This window comes from Zalophus californianus, chromosome 5 (genome assembly GCF_009762305.2).
Source record: "Zalophus californianus isolate mZalCal1 chromosome 5, mZalCal1.pri.v2, whole genome shotgun sequence".
Classification (NCBI taxonomy): domain Eukaryota; kingdom Metazoa; phylum Chordata; class Mammalia; order Carnivora; family Otariidae; genus Zalophus; species Zalophus californianus.
The window spans coordinates 106,570,329-106,589,122 of NC_045599.1; the positions used below are offsets into that span (position 1 = coordinate 106,570,329).

Below are 18,794 nucleotides of genomic sequence, written 5' to 3' on the forward strand. Positions count from 1 at the left end.
GCCTACTTAGAAAAAAAAGGTTTTCCTTTTATTTGAGTTGTATGTTTTAATTTTTGCCCAAACTGTTTTTAAATGCAACGCTTGACTTGGTCTGCTAATAGATTAAAACAGATGATTTAGTTAGGGCTTCTACTTTTGATTTAGTATCTGTTTCCTAAATTTTGCCGCTTCAAAATTGTTACTTCTTTGAAAATATAATTTGGAAGATTCTGTTCTCATATTTCAGATACCCACTTTAAATTCTAGTAAGAGTTATCTTGAAATATCTCATAAGTATTCTATAATCATGTTTGATTACTTGTGCTAGGATGTTCTGAAGCCTGATCTGTCCATTGATAGGTCATGAGAGTCTTCCTTGGGGGCTGTAAATTAATCATCAACTTTAAGTGGTTGGTGTTATTGAGGGTAATTAAAATTTGGCATTCACCAACTAAAATTAACCTCTCATCGGACTTAGAGAAGCTAATTCAAACCTGTTGTTCACAATGTGTTCGTGTCTCTGCACTGTGATCCCTGTTCCCTACCTTTGGGCTTATTTCCGTTGACAAAGCAAGGCTGGGTTATTAAGTGGGTTACAGAACCTCACATCTTTTTTAAAGGAGTCAAGATCAGAGGAAATGTAAAAGTTGCTGATTTATACCGATTTGCCACTTTAAAAATATTTCTTTCAAAGAAGTAAAGGAATAGGGTTCTTTTTAGCTTTCTCGTATTTCTTCTGTTTTCTAATTTCGTATCAATATTGTCAGTTAACTTGACTCATCAATAATAGCCTTTCCCTTTCATTAGTGTTTATCGTTTTAGGGACACTTCAACATTTTGTCCATCAATGCATCAGGTCTCTTGAAGGGTGATTTCTCTGATTTCATTCTCTTTGATTTAGATTTTTTTTTTCTGGTATATTCCCACTCCCCCCACCCCCAGATAAATTGCACCCTGCCTGGGAATGAAATTTTTATTATAGTCTTTTACCTTGAGGATTCTGTAGTGCTGCTTTAGTGTCATTTGTAATCAGGAGCTAAATTTCATGAGCTGTGACCTACCATGAAAATATGGTTGAGAATGGACACTCGTTCTATCATGTATTGGATATGTAAAATTATCTTAGATTTTCTAGATGAGGAAATGACACTTCTCTACCTTATAACATGAGGATCAATTTAGATATGTCGTTACTCTTTTATAAACTTTAAAAATGAATATAAGCATTCTAGGATCCCAGGTTGATAGGTAAATAGATAAAGCATAGTACAATGTAGAATTGTGGAAGAAATCAGAACAAATTAATAGGGGAATTGAGGAATAATGATGAAGGCCACTGAGCCAAGATGATAAGGGAATAGATACTGAAGGATTATATCCTGGGGTGGGGTGGTGCTAGATGGAAGGGCATTCTAGGTGGATGGAATAGTATGTGCAAAACTCAGCATTGTGGAAGGCCAGGAGATGTGAGATGCCCCACATGGAGGATTGATCGTGATGGGTAGATTAGAGTGGTTTTGCCAAAATGCCTTCTAGCATATATTGTTTCGCTCATGGCCCCATGTAGGGTAGCAATGCTACGATATTCTTTGGATGACGATGAAAGCTGATTAGACCAAGAATGGGCCTCTGGCTCAAAGGTGGCTCATCCATAGGCTGACCAGGACTGCTAGGGTAGCCTGATTAAAAAGGTTTTACCTTTACCTAAAATTGACCAGATGATAGGCTTCTTCACTGATTCAAAGAGGGGTGTAGTAAAATGTAGCAAAAGGAGCCCAAGCAGGTCATTAGGAGAGCTGTAGAGGCTGGCTGTTTTCCTGACCTGCTCCAAATCCTGGGGACTCTTCCCAATTCCAGGCCGTGTATTAACTTACAATAAGCTCTCTTTTATGAGGCAGCTTGTGTGAATCTCTTCCGGGGAGCCATGTCAGGCCACTGATGAAAGAAATGTGGAAGAGAAGTTAATTTGAAAATTTATTTCTGAGGTAGAGTCAATAGGAGTGACTGACTTACCAACTGTGAAAGAGGAATTCCCTAAAGAAGTGGACAAGGGTGCTTTCCTTCTTACCAATCATTATTTTTATTAATATATTTTACAAGACTGCAGTTGAAATAATATTAAATACAAATTTTTTATACAGAAAGTGTAATAAAGTTAAAATAGTTCCTTGTAGTTCATAGCATTATTGCAATGCTTACAAAATTTTTGCATAGAGTGTGCAAGGATTGATGTTACTTAAAACAAAACTAAAAAGCTCTTCCTCTTACATCACACCCAAACCCAGAGAAAAATAAACCCACAAATAACCCAAAGCCTGAACTCAATTGCTTTATGGGAATGGGGTTCCTTTTTCAAAATCTCCAAGCAAATGGGACTTCTATGACCTCATCTTTTCTGTTAAAAGCACCAGAATCTGGCTTCTCCAGGAGTGTATCTAGCCAGCACAATGATGGATGTCCTCTACCTTTGCCTTTTAAAACGTGCCCTCCTTAAGGGATGTGCTTCTCCTTCTTTGTGTCCTCAAAAAGGGAGAAACTTGACTGAGGATGTGGCTAATACATAAAAACTCCATCCCCCTACTTACCAAAACACTGGATACAAATTGGGTTAATTTTGTGTCCACCTCTAATTCAGGTGTGCCAACTCTTCCCTTTACTTTGCTTACATCTCCCCTTCTTACCAGAGAACCTGATTTCTGGCTCTGGTGATGTTTGTTCCATGAGACTCATTAAGGGTACCCTTTTCCGATTTGCCAATTGGACACATAACACCAGTAAAAGAAAATTCCTGAATGACTTACCCTAAAACAGGGTTTTGACATTTTTGAGCTCATGCCTTTACTCAGGTTTTATAGGGTGGTTGAGCCAGAGGAGTATTACAGGACCACGGCTGGCACTGGGGCTGTTGTCTGTTGGGGTACAGTGGGAAGCTCTATCTCCAAGCCCCCAGTGGATCACATATGTGCTGCTGAGCAAGCAAGAAAAGCAGGATGAACCCCAGTCTCTTTGCGGCTGTGGTCTCTGAGCTCTGCGTGGGGGCACAATGACACTGGGACCTTAACACAGGCACACTGCTTTATAACCTGTTCAGATGGTCCCTGGCTGAGTTAATTCTTCAAAATGATTTTAGGTCCTTTAACTCCTACATATCAAACCCTAGTCCCTTTGCTCAGAAGATGAAAGTGCTCCAAAGCCACCAAGTTGTAAGGAACTTCAGATGTACTCATCTTCTCCTTTAGTTGCTGGAATGCCACCAACCTCATTGCTGAATCTAGGACACCAGTTAAAATGTATAGGTTCAAGGTTAAACTATTTAGACAAGAATTGGCACATGGGTCTCATTTCCTATCCCAATCAATTGGTAGTGATGGCCTGAGTGCTTTGGCAAGAATTTCTGCTCATGGAGAGGGGTATGGCCCATTAGTGATGATTGACAAAGTATGGGGTATGGTTCTCAAGCTATTATTAGAGCCGAAGTGGCCAGCTTGGGTACTGAATGCATAATGCTGAGTTCTTGCTGGTCCTATCTTCTTAAAGGGAAATAGGGACAACAACAGAGACGGAGCTCCCTTATACTTGATTCTTCCTGTAAGTTTTGCTACAAGTAAAGGTCAGGAAATATGATAACCAAGGCCTCACCTAAAATATTTGTCTTTTGAAGTGAGGAATAGGAGAAGGAGATGTATGTGTGCAGAAATGCTGACTTGTTTAGTGCATGCCTATATATCACTGAGTATTACAATTTTCTCTTAAATGTAAGGCTGACAACCCAGGCATCTTTCAATCTGTAAGGACAAGAAGTCTGACTTAACAAGGATCGCACACAAACAAATTTTTTTTTCTGGTTCCAGATTCTATTGTTCAGACAGATCACTTATATTTTCACTGCAGGTATCTCTACTTTAGTACTAGATGCTGTCATGGATGAGAGACTATAAAGAGAAGGGACATAAAAGTTTTATAGCCTCATTGACCCAAGAAGGTCTAGTCTCAAAGCTGGTAGGAGACACTTCTCAACAGCTTGAAAAAGAGTTTGACCTGTTGGTGACTTCACTGCATAGTGGGTTGGAGTTAGACCCACATTCTAGCTCTGCCGTTGTCTAGCTAGTGGCTTTGGGCAAGTTTCCTAATCTCTTTAAACCTCAGTTTCCACATCTGTAAATTGGAAATATAATAGAATTTAACTCAAAGGATTGTGTTGAGGGTGAAATAAGTGAATGCATATAAAACAGCATAATGCCTAGCATATAGTGCTTAACGAAAATCAGTTAAAAATTATTATTGGAGAATAGAATCCAACTTTTGCCATATCTTAAAGTAGGCTTCAGGTTCAAGAAAATTGCTTTGATTTTATGTAAAATTTTGTGGGTGTGATTCTTGGGGAGAAGGTTGAGAACTTTGCTCAGATTCTCAAAAGAACCTATAACCCCGAAATTTAGAATCTCCTGAATTGGATGAATATGGGAACTAATACACCAACATCTTCCTTGTCAACAAATACCATCCTCCTGCCTTAGGACACTCCTTTGCTATACTGCTCCTATGTAACCTAACCGATCAGCTGGGAATTTCTCACATGATGAAGTCTGAGCTAATTCTGATTCCACCAACATAACCCAAATGTAGGAGGCTGTGAAGACATTGGCAGTAGGGGGACTACTATCCTAGTACATAAAGAGTAACTTTGAGGTAAAACAGATGTTTCCTTCTTCATGCTTGCTGTATTTATCTGACCTCAGCTAGTGCTCAGTGATGAAACCAACCCCCCTCATTTGCTACTGAGGGTGTCTACATGCCTAACGGGGCATTTTGGGCTACTCTGGCTTCCTATTCTATAGACAGGTGGATTTGGACTCTAAATATACTCTTTGCCTACAGCAGGTTCTCCTTTGTTCTAGTCCAATTGCCAAACTCACAGACGTGGAACTGCTATTAGCACTTGCTGAGCTGTGATGGAGGAGGAGCAGTGAGCATTGATGTTGGACTGCGGAGACTGTTTAGTGATGGATTTGGTACCGTCAATACTGTTAGGACATCACACCACCTACGGCATCAAAGGGCCCAGCATTCTGAAATTGCTCTCTTTCCTCAAAGGAAGATGCTAATTTCCTACTCTGTCAGGATCTGTAACAGGAAGTGTGTGTGTGCGTGCGTGCGTGCGTGCGTGTGTGTGTGTGTGTGTGTGTGTGTATTGCGGGGGGGCGGGCAGGTAAAACCAAAGCAAATAGTATATGTGAGCTTGGGTCACCCTAAACTGGAGATTTTTCTTTCACACTTGTGCCCTAAGAGACATGTTGACATGTCTAACAATACTCAAAACAAGGACCTCCCACAAATAGTGATTTTTCCTTTGCCATTCAGCCCTGCCTTGAGAAATTTCAAAGACTCCATTATGAAGAAAGCTTTTAAGAACTCTGGAAATCACGTTGCTTTTGAAAGTGCTAATGTATGTGGTGTGGTGTGCTGGCTGAAGCAGCAGGCTTCAGACTGCTTTGTCTCGTCAGTGGGTTTAGCTTTGTGAATGAGAAATTCAGAGGCAACTGTATAATTTTAAATTCAGATTGCCACAAATAAAGAGATGCATCTCTACCCAATGCAGTGGTTTTGACTATTTTAATGGAAATATGTTGGAAGTGAGGGAACCTTCCCCTGAGAAAGTGATGAGAGACCAAAAGAGAGACATTTTTATCTTTGAGATAAAAGGCGTGTTTTCTAAGGTTGTTTCTTTTATTATAACTTTTCGCCCCACCAGCTACTGGGCCACCATGCAAATGTATCATTCCAGGAACTGCTTCGTTATCCTTTTTGTGCCTAAGATTTCCTGGTGCAGGAGAAAGAGAGCGAACGGTCTTGTCTTGTTTACAACTTACTTAAGTGAGATTCTCACCTTTCACAGAGCCTTAAAAAATAAGGATCAGGTGCTTACAGGGATCTGTTCACCTCTGTGGTCCAAACATCATGCTACCTTTTGCCTAAAATCAACAAAAGCAAGATACTCTCATTGTAGCTGCTTCTGTGGATGGCAGTGTTGCCAATTTAATCCTTTTGGTTGAATCCAGATAAAATGCAAAAGGGCTCTTTAAGTGACGTTGATTAGGGTCTGGTAAATGGTGGTGGTCATTAAAAAAAAATCTTTTCTGACACGAACACTCATGCTTACAAAGACTTGTTTGTTATTGATGCTGTTTTAATAATATTGGATACAAGTACGGATTTAGCAGTAGGGTTGTTGACTGAAGGGACAAATCTCTGGTAGGCACTTGCCTTATGACACAGAGGCAGAGATGTTGGAATTCAAAATAGGTCTTCTTTTTTTTTTTTTTTTTTGCATTCCTGCTATACCATAGAACAAAGATCCAAATTATTGGAAACAAAATCAAACTGGCATTGATCTGGTTTCCCCACTAAACACCTTCATGAAAGACGTTTACTGTATTTTTTCTTCCTACATATTTTAAGATGCTGCTTCCAGTATTTCTCCCCACCCCCCAATATTTATTATTCTTCCAATATTATTGTCCTACAAACCCTTCAGGCCAGGTGGGGACATAGGGATGGAGAATGCACTGGAGGTGTAAATAACTGAGTTGATGGATGTCCACAGGGCCTGTTAGGTCAAAAATATTCTCTGGAGGACCATGGAATGAGCATCTTTCTGGAATATGTGCTGGTGAGGTAGAAAACCTATGACATTGCAGAAACGGTCCCTTCAGGAGAAAGATTCTAAATTTAAATCATAAGACCTTTGCTTCTCTTCTGGCCCTCTAAGATACTGACCCGAGGAACCACCTCTCTATTAAGGGTCCTAAAAAAAAAACTCTTGGAGGATCACGGCTTTCCTTTTGCACTAAGTCTTCTCCTGATTCCATCCTCCTTTTTGCAAAGAATCCTGTGAACCTGCATTTCTCAGACAAGTGGATCACTTTTACGCATAACATAAGGCTAACCTTTTTTCTATAGGCAAGTATTTATATTCCTAAGCACACACAGAAATGTAGGATGACTCCATGCTACTGTGGAGTTTGCTTTCTTTCCAGCTGTGCCCAACACATAGGACAAATGACCTCTATGTTGGGGTCGGCAACCTTTTCTGGAAAGGTCCAAATTGTATTTTATGCTTTGCAGGCCATGAGGTCTCTGGCACAGTTACCCAATCTTGTTGTTATAGAATGAAATCAGCCACAGACAACATGGAAATGAATGGATGTGTCTGTGTTACAAGAAAACTTTATTTACAAAGACTGGTGATGAGCCAGGTTTGGTCTAGGGACCACAGTTTGCTGACCCCTGCTCTAGAGTTAAACTTTAAGCAATCTTTGGTCTATGGTTGCTGGATATACAATGAAAATCATCCAAAGGAAACTGACCTAAAGGGAGTTAAAGCCAATTCAAGTTTATAAGATCTATCCCTTGGGTAAAGGAACAATTAGAAAGCCTCATACCAAGTTTCTACCTACAGAGATGCCACCATAAGGGCTTTTGAAAGCCTTTGTCATAGGCTAGCAGTTTCTTAAGACTGAACTTTTATGACTTATTGAACAGATAACAAATAGAACTGAGTGCTAAACATATTTGGAGATCACTTTTTAATTTTTAAAAATCTTCTTAAGACTATTAGCATACTAGAACTTCTAGAATATTGATTCACTTGAACTCTTTCTTACGCCACCTGCTGTTTAATATACTGGAGTGTGATTGTCTAGAAGATATTATATATAGAGATTAGAAAGAACCTCACTTTTAAGTTTATTGGATTTTAATGTAAAAGATATGTTTTTTTTCCCCAGAATTAAAACTTTCTCTCATGACCATGGACAAATATTCTAGTTGGAGGAAGTTGGGAGAACAAAAGGTATTGAGGAACTTTGAATGCATTTTACTGACTTCTGTAGTCTGAACTGAAATACATAATTTAGTCCATGCCAAGTTTCTTGCCTATTACCTGGTATATTGTAGTCACTTAATACAAATGAAAATCAGAATTTTTTTTATCATGTCTGTTCCCCATAGGTGCTTGATTTCTATTCTTGGCTTGCTATTATTATTTTTATCCTATTTGTGATCTGATTACCTTTAGGATTAACATCTGCAAGTGGGATCACATCATTCTTTTTTATTGGCATAAAATCCCCAAGGTGCTGATCTCAGACTTGCATATGATGATTAGAACAAAATCAGAGGAAAGAGGTTCAGGGAACCTTTTGTTTTCTTGTCATCCATAGATTATGTACTTGAGATGGCAAAATGCAAAGATGGTTTGTCTGCTTAAAAACATTTTGTGTTGAGGTATTTAGCCATGGAGGGCCTCATAGCTACTACTGTTTGTCTCAGTGACATGGGGTAGATGTTCCTCGTAGCCAAGGGGGGGGCCTCTCCTATTTGGCAAAACACCATATGTAGTACCTGCAGATTCTGGTAGTATGATCCTACAGGATATAAATAATACCAAACCAGAGCAACTTGATACCTTCTTAGGGTTTTCCTTTTTAGACTTTACTGCTACAAACTAAGTAGTTATGTCCTTGAACAACTCAATTCTTCTACATGGGATACTGAGGAGGAGTGACGGGAGGGAGTATGGGGTCTGGAAGCCAGCAGGGCCGCTGGTCAGCCTAGGAAACCTCCCCTTCTCTGGTCCCCCCCTCTCCTAAGTGACTAAGTGACACACAGCTTGCTTTCATATCATCTGTAGGCAAACCTCAGCCTGATGCTTGAGTGTCCTCTCAAAAATATCAAATCTCTTATTCATTTCCTATGACAAATCTTCCCCCACTTGTGAAGAAAAATTAAAACCTTGTTGAAGAAAACACAAATGCCATTCAGGCCTATAAATACGACCTCATTTAGGGTTGTGGGGCCGCTGCTTGCCAAATGGTGTCTGGGACTGTCTAAGCCGGTTACGCCTCCATTTGGGCTCCTGAGAGTCCACTTCTGTCAGCCACTTGGTTTGTCTACTAGCTTTTAAGAGGCCCACTCATGACTAAACCATTACCCTCCAATCACCCAAAATAAACTACAGTTGTAACAACAAGATAAATAGGATGTGCTTCTCCTTGCTGAGTGCATTGACTTAAGGCATAGGCACATTTCCCCCTCTTTGAACAGAGACGGTGTAATCCCCTGTCCCAGCACAAGAGCTGGCCAGGGTGACCCTGGAGCACGATGATGAAGGTGGACAGATGAGAGGTAGCTGATGGCGGGAATGAGGGAGCTGCTTCCACATATCAAGTAGTGGTGCTGCCGGGCCACGGGAGCACAGCGAGTCTGAGAAATACACGTGGCTCAATTTATATTAATTTCCAGTGACCATTTCCGGGGGCATGTATTTCACATCTGTGATTCTTGGGTCACCCCTCTTGGAGAAAACATAATGGTGGATTTAGGAATAGGAATATCCCAACTATATATATATATATATAAATAAAGATGGAAGCCAGAGTTTGTGCATGCCTTTAGAAATAAAAGGCGAGTCTCTAAATTACCTACCAATCCCAAGATACATAGAAAAATTAATTAGGTTTTCTATGCTCCTCTTAATTAGGTTTCTATCCCTAAATGGCTTCTCTTCAGGTGAGGGTTCCTCTCTTGAGGATTGATGGACTGAATTTTGACTGACCTGATCATTTGGGGCTGGAGTCTGCTGGATAAAGTCAGAAGTGAGGATGAGACCGATTCTGAGCCATTTTTTCCTTTAAACAGAGACACATCACCCATTTATTCTTTGCCTGTCAGGCCACCGAACAGCTTCCAGCCAACTGAGGAGCAGCTGTTACCCCGTTTTGTGCTGATTTACAACTCCTATTTTAACTATGGGATAATAGGTGATTTTTGAAGGAAGATAGCAGGAGTTGGGTGAGCAGTTCAAACTTTGCTGAACCTCATCCCCCACATTCATCCAACTACAAAAGCCCCAATACATTTGGCTATGAAGGCAGAACAGCCATTTTGTGTTCCTACAGCTGACTTCTATGGCACTACCCCATCCCTCACTTGAAGAGGGGAGAGTGGGCCAGCCTTCCTAAAGCTAAAAATGGAAACGAAATGTCTATTTCAATATGAGGTCTCAGTGCTTGAGCGTGACTTGGAGATTCCCGCCATCACTGCCCTGTAATGACACTAAAGGGGAAGATAACGTGGCTCCTCAAACATATCGGTGAATATTCGGTAAGTGTCCAATACACTGTGTGATTTTTGAAGGGTTTGGGGAATATTGGGCTTGAATCAGTATTTTGATCTTAACATGTAGGTGGTGGGGTTGACATGGAAATGATGGTGGATATCACAGGGTCACCCATGGTTCCTTTTGTACTGAAACCTCATTTTATACAGAGGATATATATATTTATTTATATATTTATATATATTTATATCCACCCACACGCATACACACACACATACACACACACATGCACGCGCACACACACACGCATATGCGCACGTGTGCACACACACATGGTCTTTGATAGGCTTTCTGTGTTCTAGTAAAAATAGCTGGCAGCCAGTATCTAAAGACAAAAACGGCCTTTATGCTGCCGACAATGTCCGCTATGGATGGTCTCTCAAAGGCAGACACTTGTGTTTATCTGACAAGTGGAACCAGTTCCTGCCTGGGACAGGAATAATCTCCCATTGGCGCAGACGCAGATCTCGAACACCTTCTGCCTCGTTCCTGTAGGCGTGTAGGATCCGTGAGGCAGTCTAGGTAGTTGGATTTTCGCAGCATCTAACTTAATCTAAAGAGAGTGAATAGGAAGGAAAGAGTAGTTAGAAGCTGCCATTTATTCTTTTGACATTCAGAGACAGGAGATGAATGAAATGAGCACCTACTATGTGTTGAGTATTCTAGGCACTGAGAACTCAGAGATGAACATGACAGATAAAGTCTCTACCCTCGTAGAAGCTTATATTCTACCAAGACAGTGTCACGCTGGTCTATATTAGCAAAAGTGTGCAAAGGTATATCAAGTAGAATATGAATTGAGTCCCAGAGTGAAATGCATTTGGAAATGCTCTTAACGATTTCTTTACTATGGGGCCCTCAGACCCTCAGCTAGGTCTGTGTGTATGGGAAGACTTCAAGAATATGCAGTACTTTCCAGTCTTAAATGACTGTTAAGATTATAATCAATTCCTCCAGAGGCTGGATTCTGAGAGCTATAATCTGCATAGGTAATGTAGTCACTATTTCTAAATGTGTGTGATTTGGAGTTTGTGGCTGTTTGAAGAGACCATTTTGATAAGTGAACGCTTTATCTGAAGAGCTCTTTTTTTAAAACAAATATAGCAAATGCCAAACCAATCAAAAGGTGGATTTGGTGCACACAAACAGGTGGAGATGGATAACCTCTAAGCAGATATGAAAAGTGGAATAGAGTTTTGCTTTAAAAAAAAAGTACAAAGCTTTTCCTCTATTTAAAAACTCTTAAACTGGAAGGTTCACTTCTGAATGTGATGAAGACATTTTTAAACCTTTGCGGTTTACTCCCACTTTCCTGGGATTTGGCTTACCATGTCTACCCAAGGGCAAGCGGCTATTCTGTTCACCAAAGTGGGGTTATGTTGGGTAGAAGAAGGAATATGTGCAGTCCTCCGTCCTCTCCTTGCCTACTCTACCCTATCTTAGTTCTGCCTTGTCCTGATTGGGGATAGCTGCTGGCTCCCACTCCCCATTCTCAAAGTAGTTAACATACAATGTAAAGTGACTATGAGTAAATTATGTTCAGCTTGAGCCAGATGCATGTGATATACAGCTTAATTAGGCTGGCTACCTAAATCTTGCTTTTGGGTGAGAGACAGAATTCAGAAACAGCATTCATTTTCATAGCCATGGGCATAATTCTGTCGTTGTAGTATATGCTATTACCTCAGCACTTTACAAATAATGAGTCATCACTCTTACATGTTGTGGGTTAGGCTTATAACTGTGCTGTTCGACATATTTGTTCCGGACATAAAACCTTCTGATTGGCTCCTCTTGTTAGAAATGCAGGATCCACTTTGGTGCTAAGGGAGTCTGGGAAAGTTGTGGGGAAGGTTGGCTTGTTGGCGCTGTGTCTCTCTGGACCTACATCCGTCTCACCCCTACCTCTCCATCTTTGGACTCCAGCCTCAGCTCAGTTCTGCAGGTGGCTTCCATATTGCCGGCTTCTGCATTGATTTCGACTCCTTTGGGGGCCTCCATCACAAGAGACCGGGTCGGGGACTCCAACCTGAAATACCCACAAGGTGAAGATTAAAAACCTCATTTAATTTTTTTTTTTTTTTTTTTTTTGGTAAATTTGAGAAGCAGTTGCTGCTCAGAGCATTGACACAAAATGGCATTTCAGTATTTGATCAGGAAATCTTTCCAGCTTTGCTTTACAAACCTGGTCAAGTTTTTCAGGGAGGAAGTAACCTATCTGGGCCTTATCTTCATTGCATATTGAAAAGATTGCTGGAAAGGTGTTCTAGGATCCTGGCTTCATTTTATCTTACACCTACTCAATTATTGCTTTATTGGTATAATTAGCCAAATTCTTACATAAGTTTTATTTTTGGAGTAAGGTGATCTCGAGTCTCAACTGCACTTTCTAAAACTGGTAGATATTCCTTCTACTTTGTCGAAAGAAGCAGAATCAGATAGAGTTTAAAAAAGGGACGTAGGAGTTAGGCAGGCCTGACTCAAGCCCTGGGAAGGCCACGCTGCAACCCTGGCAAGACTCTTCGTCCCTTTCCAAAAGTTCTCAAAGCCTCAGTTTTCTCATCTATAAAGGGCCTCAAATGGTGCTTGGAACATTGGAAATGCATTATATGTGTTAACTATTGCCATTACTGCTGTTACTATTGTTAGTATACCAGCAAATCATAAAGAAATTTCAGGCCTTACTCAACTGGTTGTCAAAAGAAGAGAGGAACAGATCATTGGTTGCTGGGGGATGGAGAGGGTAAAGGATTTGACGGCAAAGGGGCAGCATGAGAAGGAGAGGTTCTGGTGATAGAACTATTCTGTATCTTGACTGCAGTGCTGGTTACATGGCCCTCTGTGTTTGTGAAAACTCACATAACTGTACCCCCAAAGAGCGGATTTTCTTATATGTAATTAAAAAAGGAGAGAAGGTGAATCAGCTATACTCCATGTTAATTATGGCAAAACAGGCTAATACTCCTTAGAAAGATCTTTGCCTAATGCATTTAATGTGAAAACTGTTAACCATGCCCTGAATAGTCTTGATTTTAATATTATTGTCAAAGAGCCGTGGATGAAGATCCTTTTCTCTGTTCACAAAGGAGGTATCCTAACGTAGGAAGCACAGACTCAGCATGGCTCTCAAACGGCTCTGATTCAGACGAGTTTCCTGTGTTTTATTTGTGTGTCCCCAACTTCCAGATGCTTAGAACATGTTAACGAGGAACAACATCCTCTCTGCCAACTGCCGGCTCCCTGTTCTGCTTCCACCACTCCTTACCAACCCTCTTGGGTTTCAGTAAGTGGCAGGAAGAGCTGACCAGTAGGGACACCACCACTGAGCTACCCCAAGTCACCACTTGGCACCCCACAGGTGCCAAGAGACAGCTAGCTCTTCACACTTCTCCACTGGTGTCTGCATTTCCCCTGCAGTGACTCAACCAGAGTCCCAAAGAGGAACGACAGGTCTATAGTTCTGGTGAAAGACTGGCTTGAGCTTCTGCTGAAATCATTCTTTCCTTTCTGACCTCACCCCTTGTAATGGCAAAAATCCCTCTTCCCTACTGGCTCCTCACAAGACCTTCACCAAGGGGATGCTGAGCTGGGGTGGTTCTGCCTCTAATTATGCTTTACTTCATTTGCATGTGGTTCCTCTCACGAAACCATCAGTACAAGGGGGGAGGTTCTTGACACTGGAGCAATAGGGAGTGACGTCTGTGCAGTGTAGTCTTGCCTCGGACCTTCATCCAACTCAGTTCAGCTCCTCCCATGCTCTTGATCCTCTCACTTTTGAAACATGAGGTTGCTTTTGTGCTATTTCCTTTGTTTCTCTCCCATGAAGTCTGGCTGGCTTACACAGTTTATCCTGCATTTTCTAACATCTTCAGTTTTTACTCAGGTGGATACCTCTCCCCTTACGGTGTAAGTTTCCCTTCCGGTAAGATTTCTGCTCAGCTCCAACTTTGTTCACCTTCTTCTCAATGGTGCTGCTGTGTCATCCACCCTGCCCAGGTGACAGTCCTCATGCCATTTTCTCTTTCCCCTTCTTCCCTCTCTCATTTGACCAGTTAACTTACAACCTCGCCCTACTCAGTGTACTCACTCATCTCCAACCTGAACTGTTCGAGTGCCTCACACATTTCGTCTCTCATTCTTCCTTTTTGCCCGTGTACTTCACACAGGAGTCTGTTTCCTGAAGTACATTGGGAATATGTCCGTTCTCTTCTCAGTAGGTGATGGACACTGCACCAGGTGCTTTATATGGACTATCTCATTTAATCCTCACAAAAGTCCTATGACTGCAGTACTCTCTTAGTCGTGATTGTGCCCACATGGACACAAAGGTAAGAGACTTGCCCAGTGTTGTACATCTAGTAAAAGGGCAGAGGCAAGCTTTGAACCCAGGTTTAGCCAGTATGTTATCTACTACATCTTATCACTTCCAGAAAAATTGGACTTCTTCCCTATCATATCTTCACACTGTTCTTTGCACTTAAAGGCCACCTTTTTATGGAATTAGTGCCTGTATTTCCAAAACCAGTATCTGTCAATAAGGGTAGGGTGTCAGTACTGCGTATGGCTCAGTGATGCAGACTTCCCAGTACGCAATATTTCTCAAACTCTAACTGACATCAGTAACATCAAATTCAGGATAGGGTGAATGTGTCCATACTGGGTATGTAGCACTCACACTGAATGATTCATACAGAAAGAGAGCTGGGGTAAAAAAAGAGCTTGACGTAGAAAAAAATGTATGGAGCTAGGAGAACTTTATCAGATGAAGCACTGGCATTTCAGACGGGCATTAGAATTCACTTACTCTTGTTCACTTCTGTGGGCTCTGAGATCAGCAGGAGGGCTCCAGGGCCAGAGAAGTAGCTTCAGAATGACTGCTGTCTTTTTCCCCCTCTCAGCCTTGGAAGTACTAAGTTGCTGAGAAAGGGAGCTACTCTGAAACTGTCTGCTATTGTGAAAAGCTACAATAAGGTAGAAATGACAATTTCCTGGAAGTAGAGACAAAAAGGTAACTGTTTCCCAGCCTATCTTAATGTCTTTTGCTGTTAGGCAGACTTAATAGTTTGTTAAGATAGATATTCCTTACTGTTAATTTTCATCTTCCCATTGTGGAAAAAAGCTCCTACAAGAGCCCCGTGGGGCCTGCACAGAGCAGGAGGAATGCTCCTGTGATGTCAACTTCTGACCCTAGATAACCAGTCACAGCACAATGGCTAAAATGGCCTTGAGCAAGAAAAAAAATGTGAGGAGGCTCCCTTCTGATGGAGGGCAGCTGAGGGTCCTGCTGGCTCTTGGCAAGGAATACTGCTTCCATTAGAAGAGAGTGCAGCCCTCTTACGGCAGGACTGAAAAAGACTCAGAATGGAATAATGACCAGGCAGGGAGGCCCTGGGGTTGGGCCAGGTCCTCAGCAAGAGTTCTCGAAGGTGAGCATCAGGATCCCCTGGAGGGCTTGTTAAAACACAGACTGCTGGCCTCGACCCCAGAGTTTGGATACAGTAGATCCAGAGTGGGGCCTAAACACTTGCACTTGTGGCAGGCTGAAGCTGCTGGTTCTGGAACCACACTTTGAGAACCACTGTTCTAAAGCAAAGGTCATAAGCTCACGTGCCCACAAAGACGAGACAGGTGCTGTAAATTAGTGACCCATAAGGAAGCTGTGAGGAAAACAGTCTCTGGACAATAATACATGGCAAGTGATGGAAATGCTTTCTACAGGGGGCAGCTTCTATTCTAAATTTGGCTGATTACTGATGACCTTAGTCATGTCCCGAGCTCCTTTTCCTCTTCCCACCATTTCCTTTCCTCAAGAGTAACTACTATTATGAATTTTGTGTTGACTGTTTTCTTGCTTCCCTTTATAATACCACTACAGGTTTGCCTCCTCATACAATACATTGTTTACCGTTGTGTGTTTTTGAACTTGATGTATAGAACAATCAGTCCTACTTAGGTATTCTCCAGTGACTTTCCCACCTCAACATTATATTCCTGAGATGCCTCCATGCTGTAGCACATAGCTGTAATTTATTCAGTCTCGTTGGCATTCTCTATTGTGATTTGTCCATCCCTCTGTTGGACATGTGGGTTGCTTCCAGGTTTTTGTTTCCATAAACAGTACATCTATGCATATTCTGCATGTGGTTCCTGGTACAAACGTAATTTTCTTTAGGATACATATGTGAAGAGCAGGATTGTTGGCTCCTAGGGTATGTGTAACTACAGCTTTATTAGATATAAGTTGTGCACAGGAGTGTATTGTATACAGTTCCCACTAGTATTATACGGAGTTCTGGTCATTCTACTCTCTTGCTAGCATTTGATAATATTTTAGTATGAAATGAGTGTGAAATGGGATGCTATTGTCTTTTAAATTTGCATTTCCCAGATTAGTAATAGAGTTAAGCATCTTTTCATTTGTTTGTAAACCATTTGGGATTCTCCTTCAGTGAAATGTCTTTTGGCCATTTTAATTGTTTTTATTGTTGTTATTTTGTGTGTGTGAATTTTAATAGTACTTTATATTCTGAAAAATAATTATTTAGCAGTTCTATGTGCTTACAATTTCCTTTTCGAGTCTGTGGTTGTGTCTTTTCACTCTGTGCTTAGCCTCTTATCAAGAATGAAGTTTTACATTTTAATGGTGAAAAATTTATGATCTTTTCTCTAGGGTTTGTGTTTTCTGTGTCTTATTTGAGCAATCCTTCTATACATTGAGGTCATAAAGATATAATATACTGTTTTCATGACTTTCAAGTTTTGCTTTTTCATTAAATCTCTAATTCATCAGGTATTACTTTTTGTGTATGATCTGAGGTTGGGGTCGAAACAGATGCGGATGCACAATCTCATCATACATTGAAAAGTCCTTATTTGGCTCCATCATATGGTAGTGCCATAGACCTATGGGTCTCTTTGGGGGCTTTCTAGTCTGTTTCACTATTCTATTTGTCTATCCCTGTGACAATAAGTAGTTATTTTAGCTTCCTTATTACAGTTTTAAAAGACTTTTAAAGTCTTTTATTTCATAAGGCAAATCCTCTTACACCGATCTTCATGAATGTCTTAGCTTTTTCTCCACATCCTTGCCAACAGTTGTTATTTATTGTCTTTTTGATTCTAGCCATTTTGATATGTGTAAGGTGATATCTCATTGTGGTTTTGATTCACATTTCAATGATGATTAGTGATGCTGAGTATTTCTCACATGACTGTTGACCATCTGTATATCTTCTTTGGAATAATGTTCATTCAGGTCCTCTGCTCATTTTTTAAATTGGATTATTTTGGGTTTGTTTTTTGGCATTGAGTTGTATAAGTTATTTATATATTTTAGATATTAACCTCTTATCAGATATATAATTCGCAAATATCTTCTCGCACTCAGTAAGTTGCCTTTTCATTTTGTTGATGGTTTCCTTTTCTGTACAAAAGTTTTTTAGTTTGACATAGTCCCAATAGTTTCATTTTTGCTTTTGTTTCTTTGGCGTTGAGGAGACATAGCTAGAAAAATGTCAGTAAAGGTGATTTCAAGAAAATTACTGCTTATGTTTTTTAGGATTTTTATGGTTTCATGTCTCACATTTAGGTCTTCTATCTATTTTGAGTTTATTTTTGTGTATGGTGTAAGAAAGTGGTTTAGCTCATTATTGTGCATAAAACTGTCCAGTTTCCTCAGCACCATTTATTAAAAAGACTGTCTTTTCCCCATTGTATATTCTTGCCTCCTTTGTCATAGATTAATTGACCATGTAAATATGGTTTTATTTCTGGGCTCTCTATTCTGTTCCATTGATCTATGTGTCTATTTTTGTGTCAGTACCATACTGTTTTGAATACTACAGGTTTGTAGTGTATTTTGAAATTTGGAATTATGATGCTTACAGCTTTGTTGTTCTTAAGATTGTTTTGAATATTTAGGGTCTTTTGTGATTCCATACAATTTTTAGAATTATTTCTTTTAGTTCTGCAAAAAATGCTGTTGGTATTTTCAAATGGATTGCACCAAAACCAAATCTGTAGATTGCTTTGGATAGTATGGACATTTTAACAATATTAATTCTTCCAATCCATGAGCATAGTATGTCTTTCTGTTTATGTCATGTTTAATTTCTTTTATCAGTGTTTTACAGTTTTCAGAGTATAGTTTTCACCTCCTTGGTTAAGTTGATTCTTAGATTTTTTTGGGGGGGGCACAATTGTAAATGGAATTGTTAATTTCTCTTCTAAGAGGGCACATTCTGCATGGAGCACTGGGTGTTATGCACAAACAATGAATCATGGAACACTACATCAAAAACTAATGATGTAATGTATGGTGATTAACATAACAATAAAAAAGTATTAAAATAAAATAAAATAAAATAAATACAAAAAAGGCACTAGATTTCTGTATATTAATTTTGTATCCTGAAACTTTATTGAATTTGTTTTGTGCTTCTAGTAGTTTTTTTGGTAGAGTCTTTAGGGTTTTCTATGTACAGTTTCATGTCATTTGCAAATCATACAATTTTTTCTTTTTTTTTTTTACAATATGGATGCATTATATTTCTTTTTCTTATCTGACCACTTCTGCTAGAACTTCTAGTACTATATTCAATAAAAGTGGTGAGAGTGGACATCCTTGTTTTTTTCC

General features: G+C 40.1%; 1 protein-coding gene across 1 annotated transcript in view; it reads right to left on the reverse strand.

Annotated features, from left to right (window-relative positions):
- Positions 1-1,848: 1,848 nt before the first annotated feature.
- SGCD (sarcoglycan delta) overlaps positions 1,849-18,794 on the reverse strand; it is a 386,661-nt gene continuing 369,715 nt past the window's right edge. Inside the window, exons 7-8 of the mRNA XM_027606658.2 lie at positions 12,065-12,188; positions 1,849-10,712 (exon numbers count right to left, since the gene is read on the reverse strand). Of these exons, the coding sequence (XP_027462459.1) occupies positions 10,539-10,712; positions 12,065-12,188 (298 nt within the window). The 3' untranslated portion in view covers positions 1,849-10,538. The remainder of the gene's footprint in view (positions 10,713-12,064; positions 12,189-18,794) is intronic.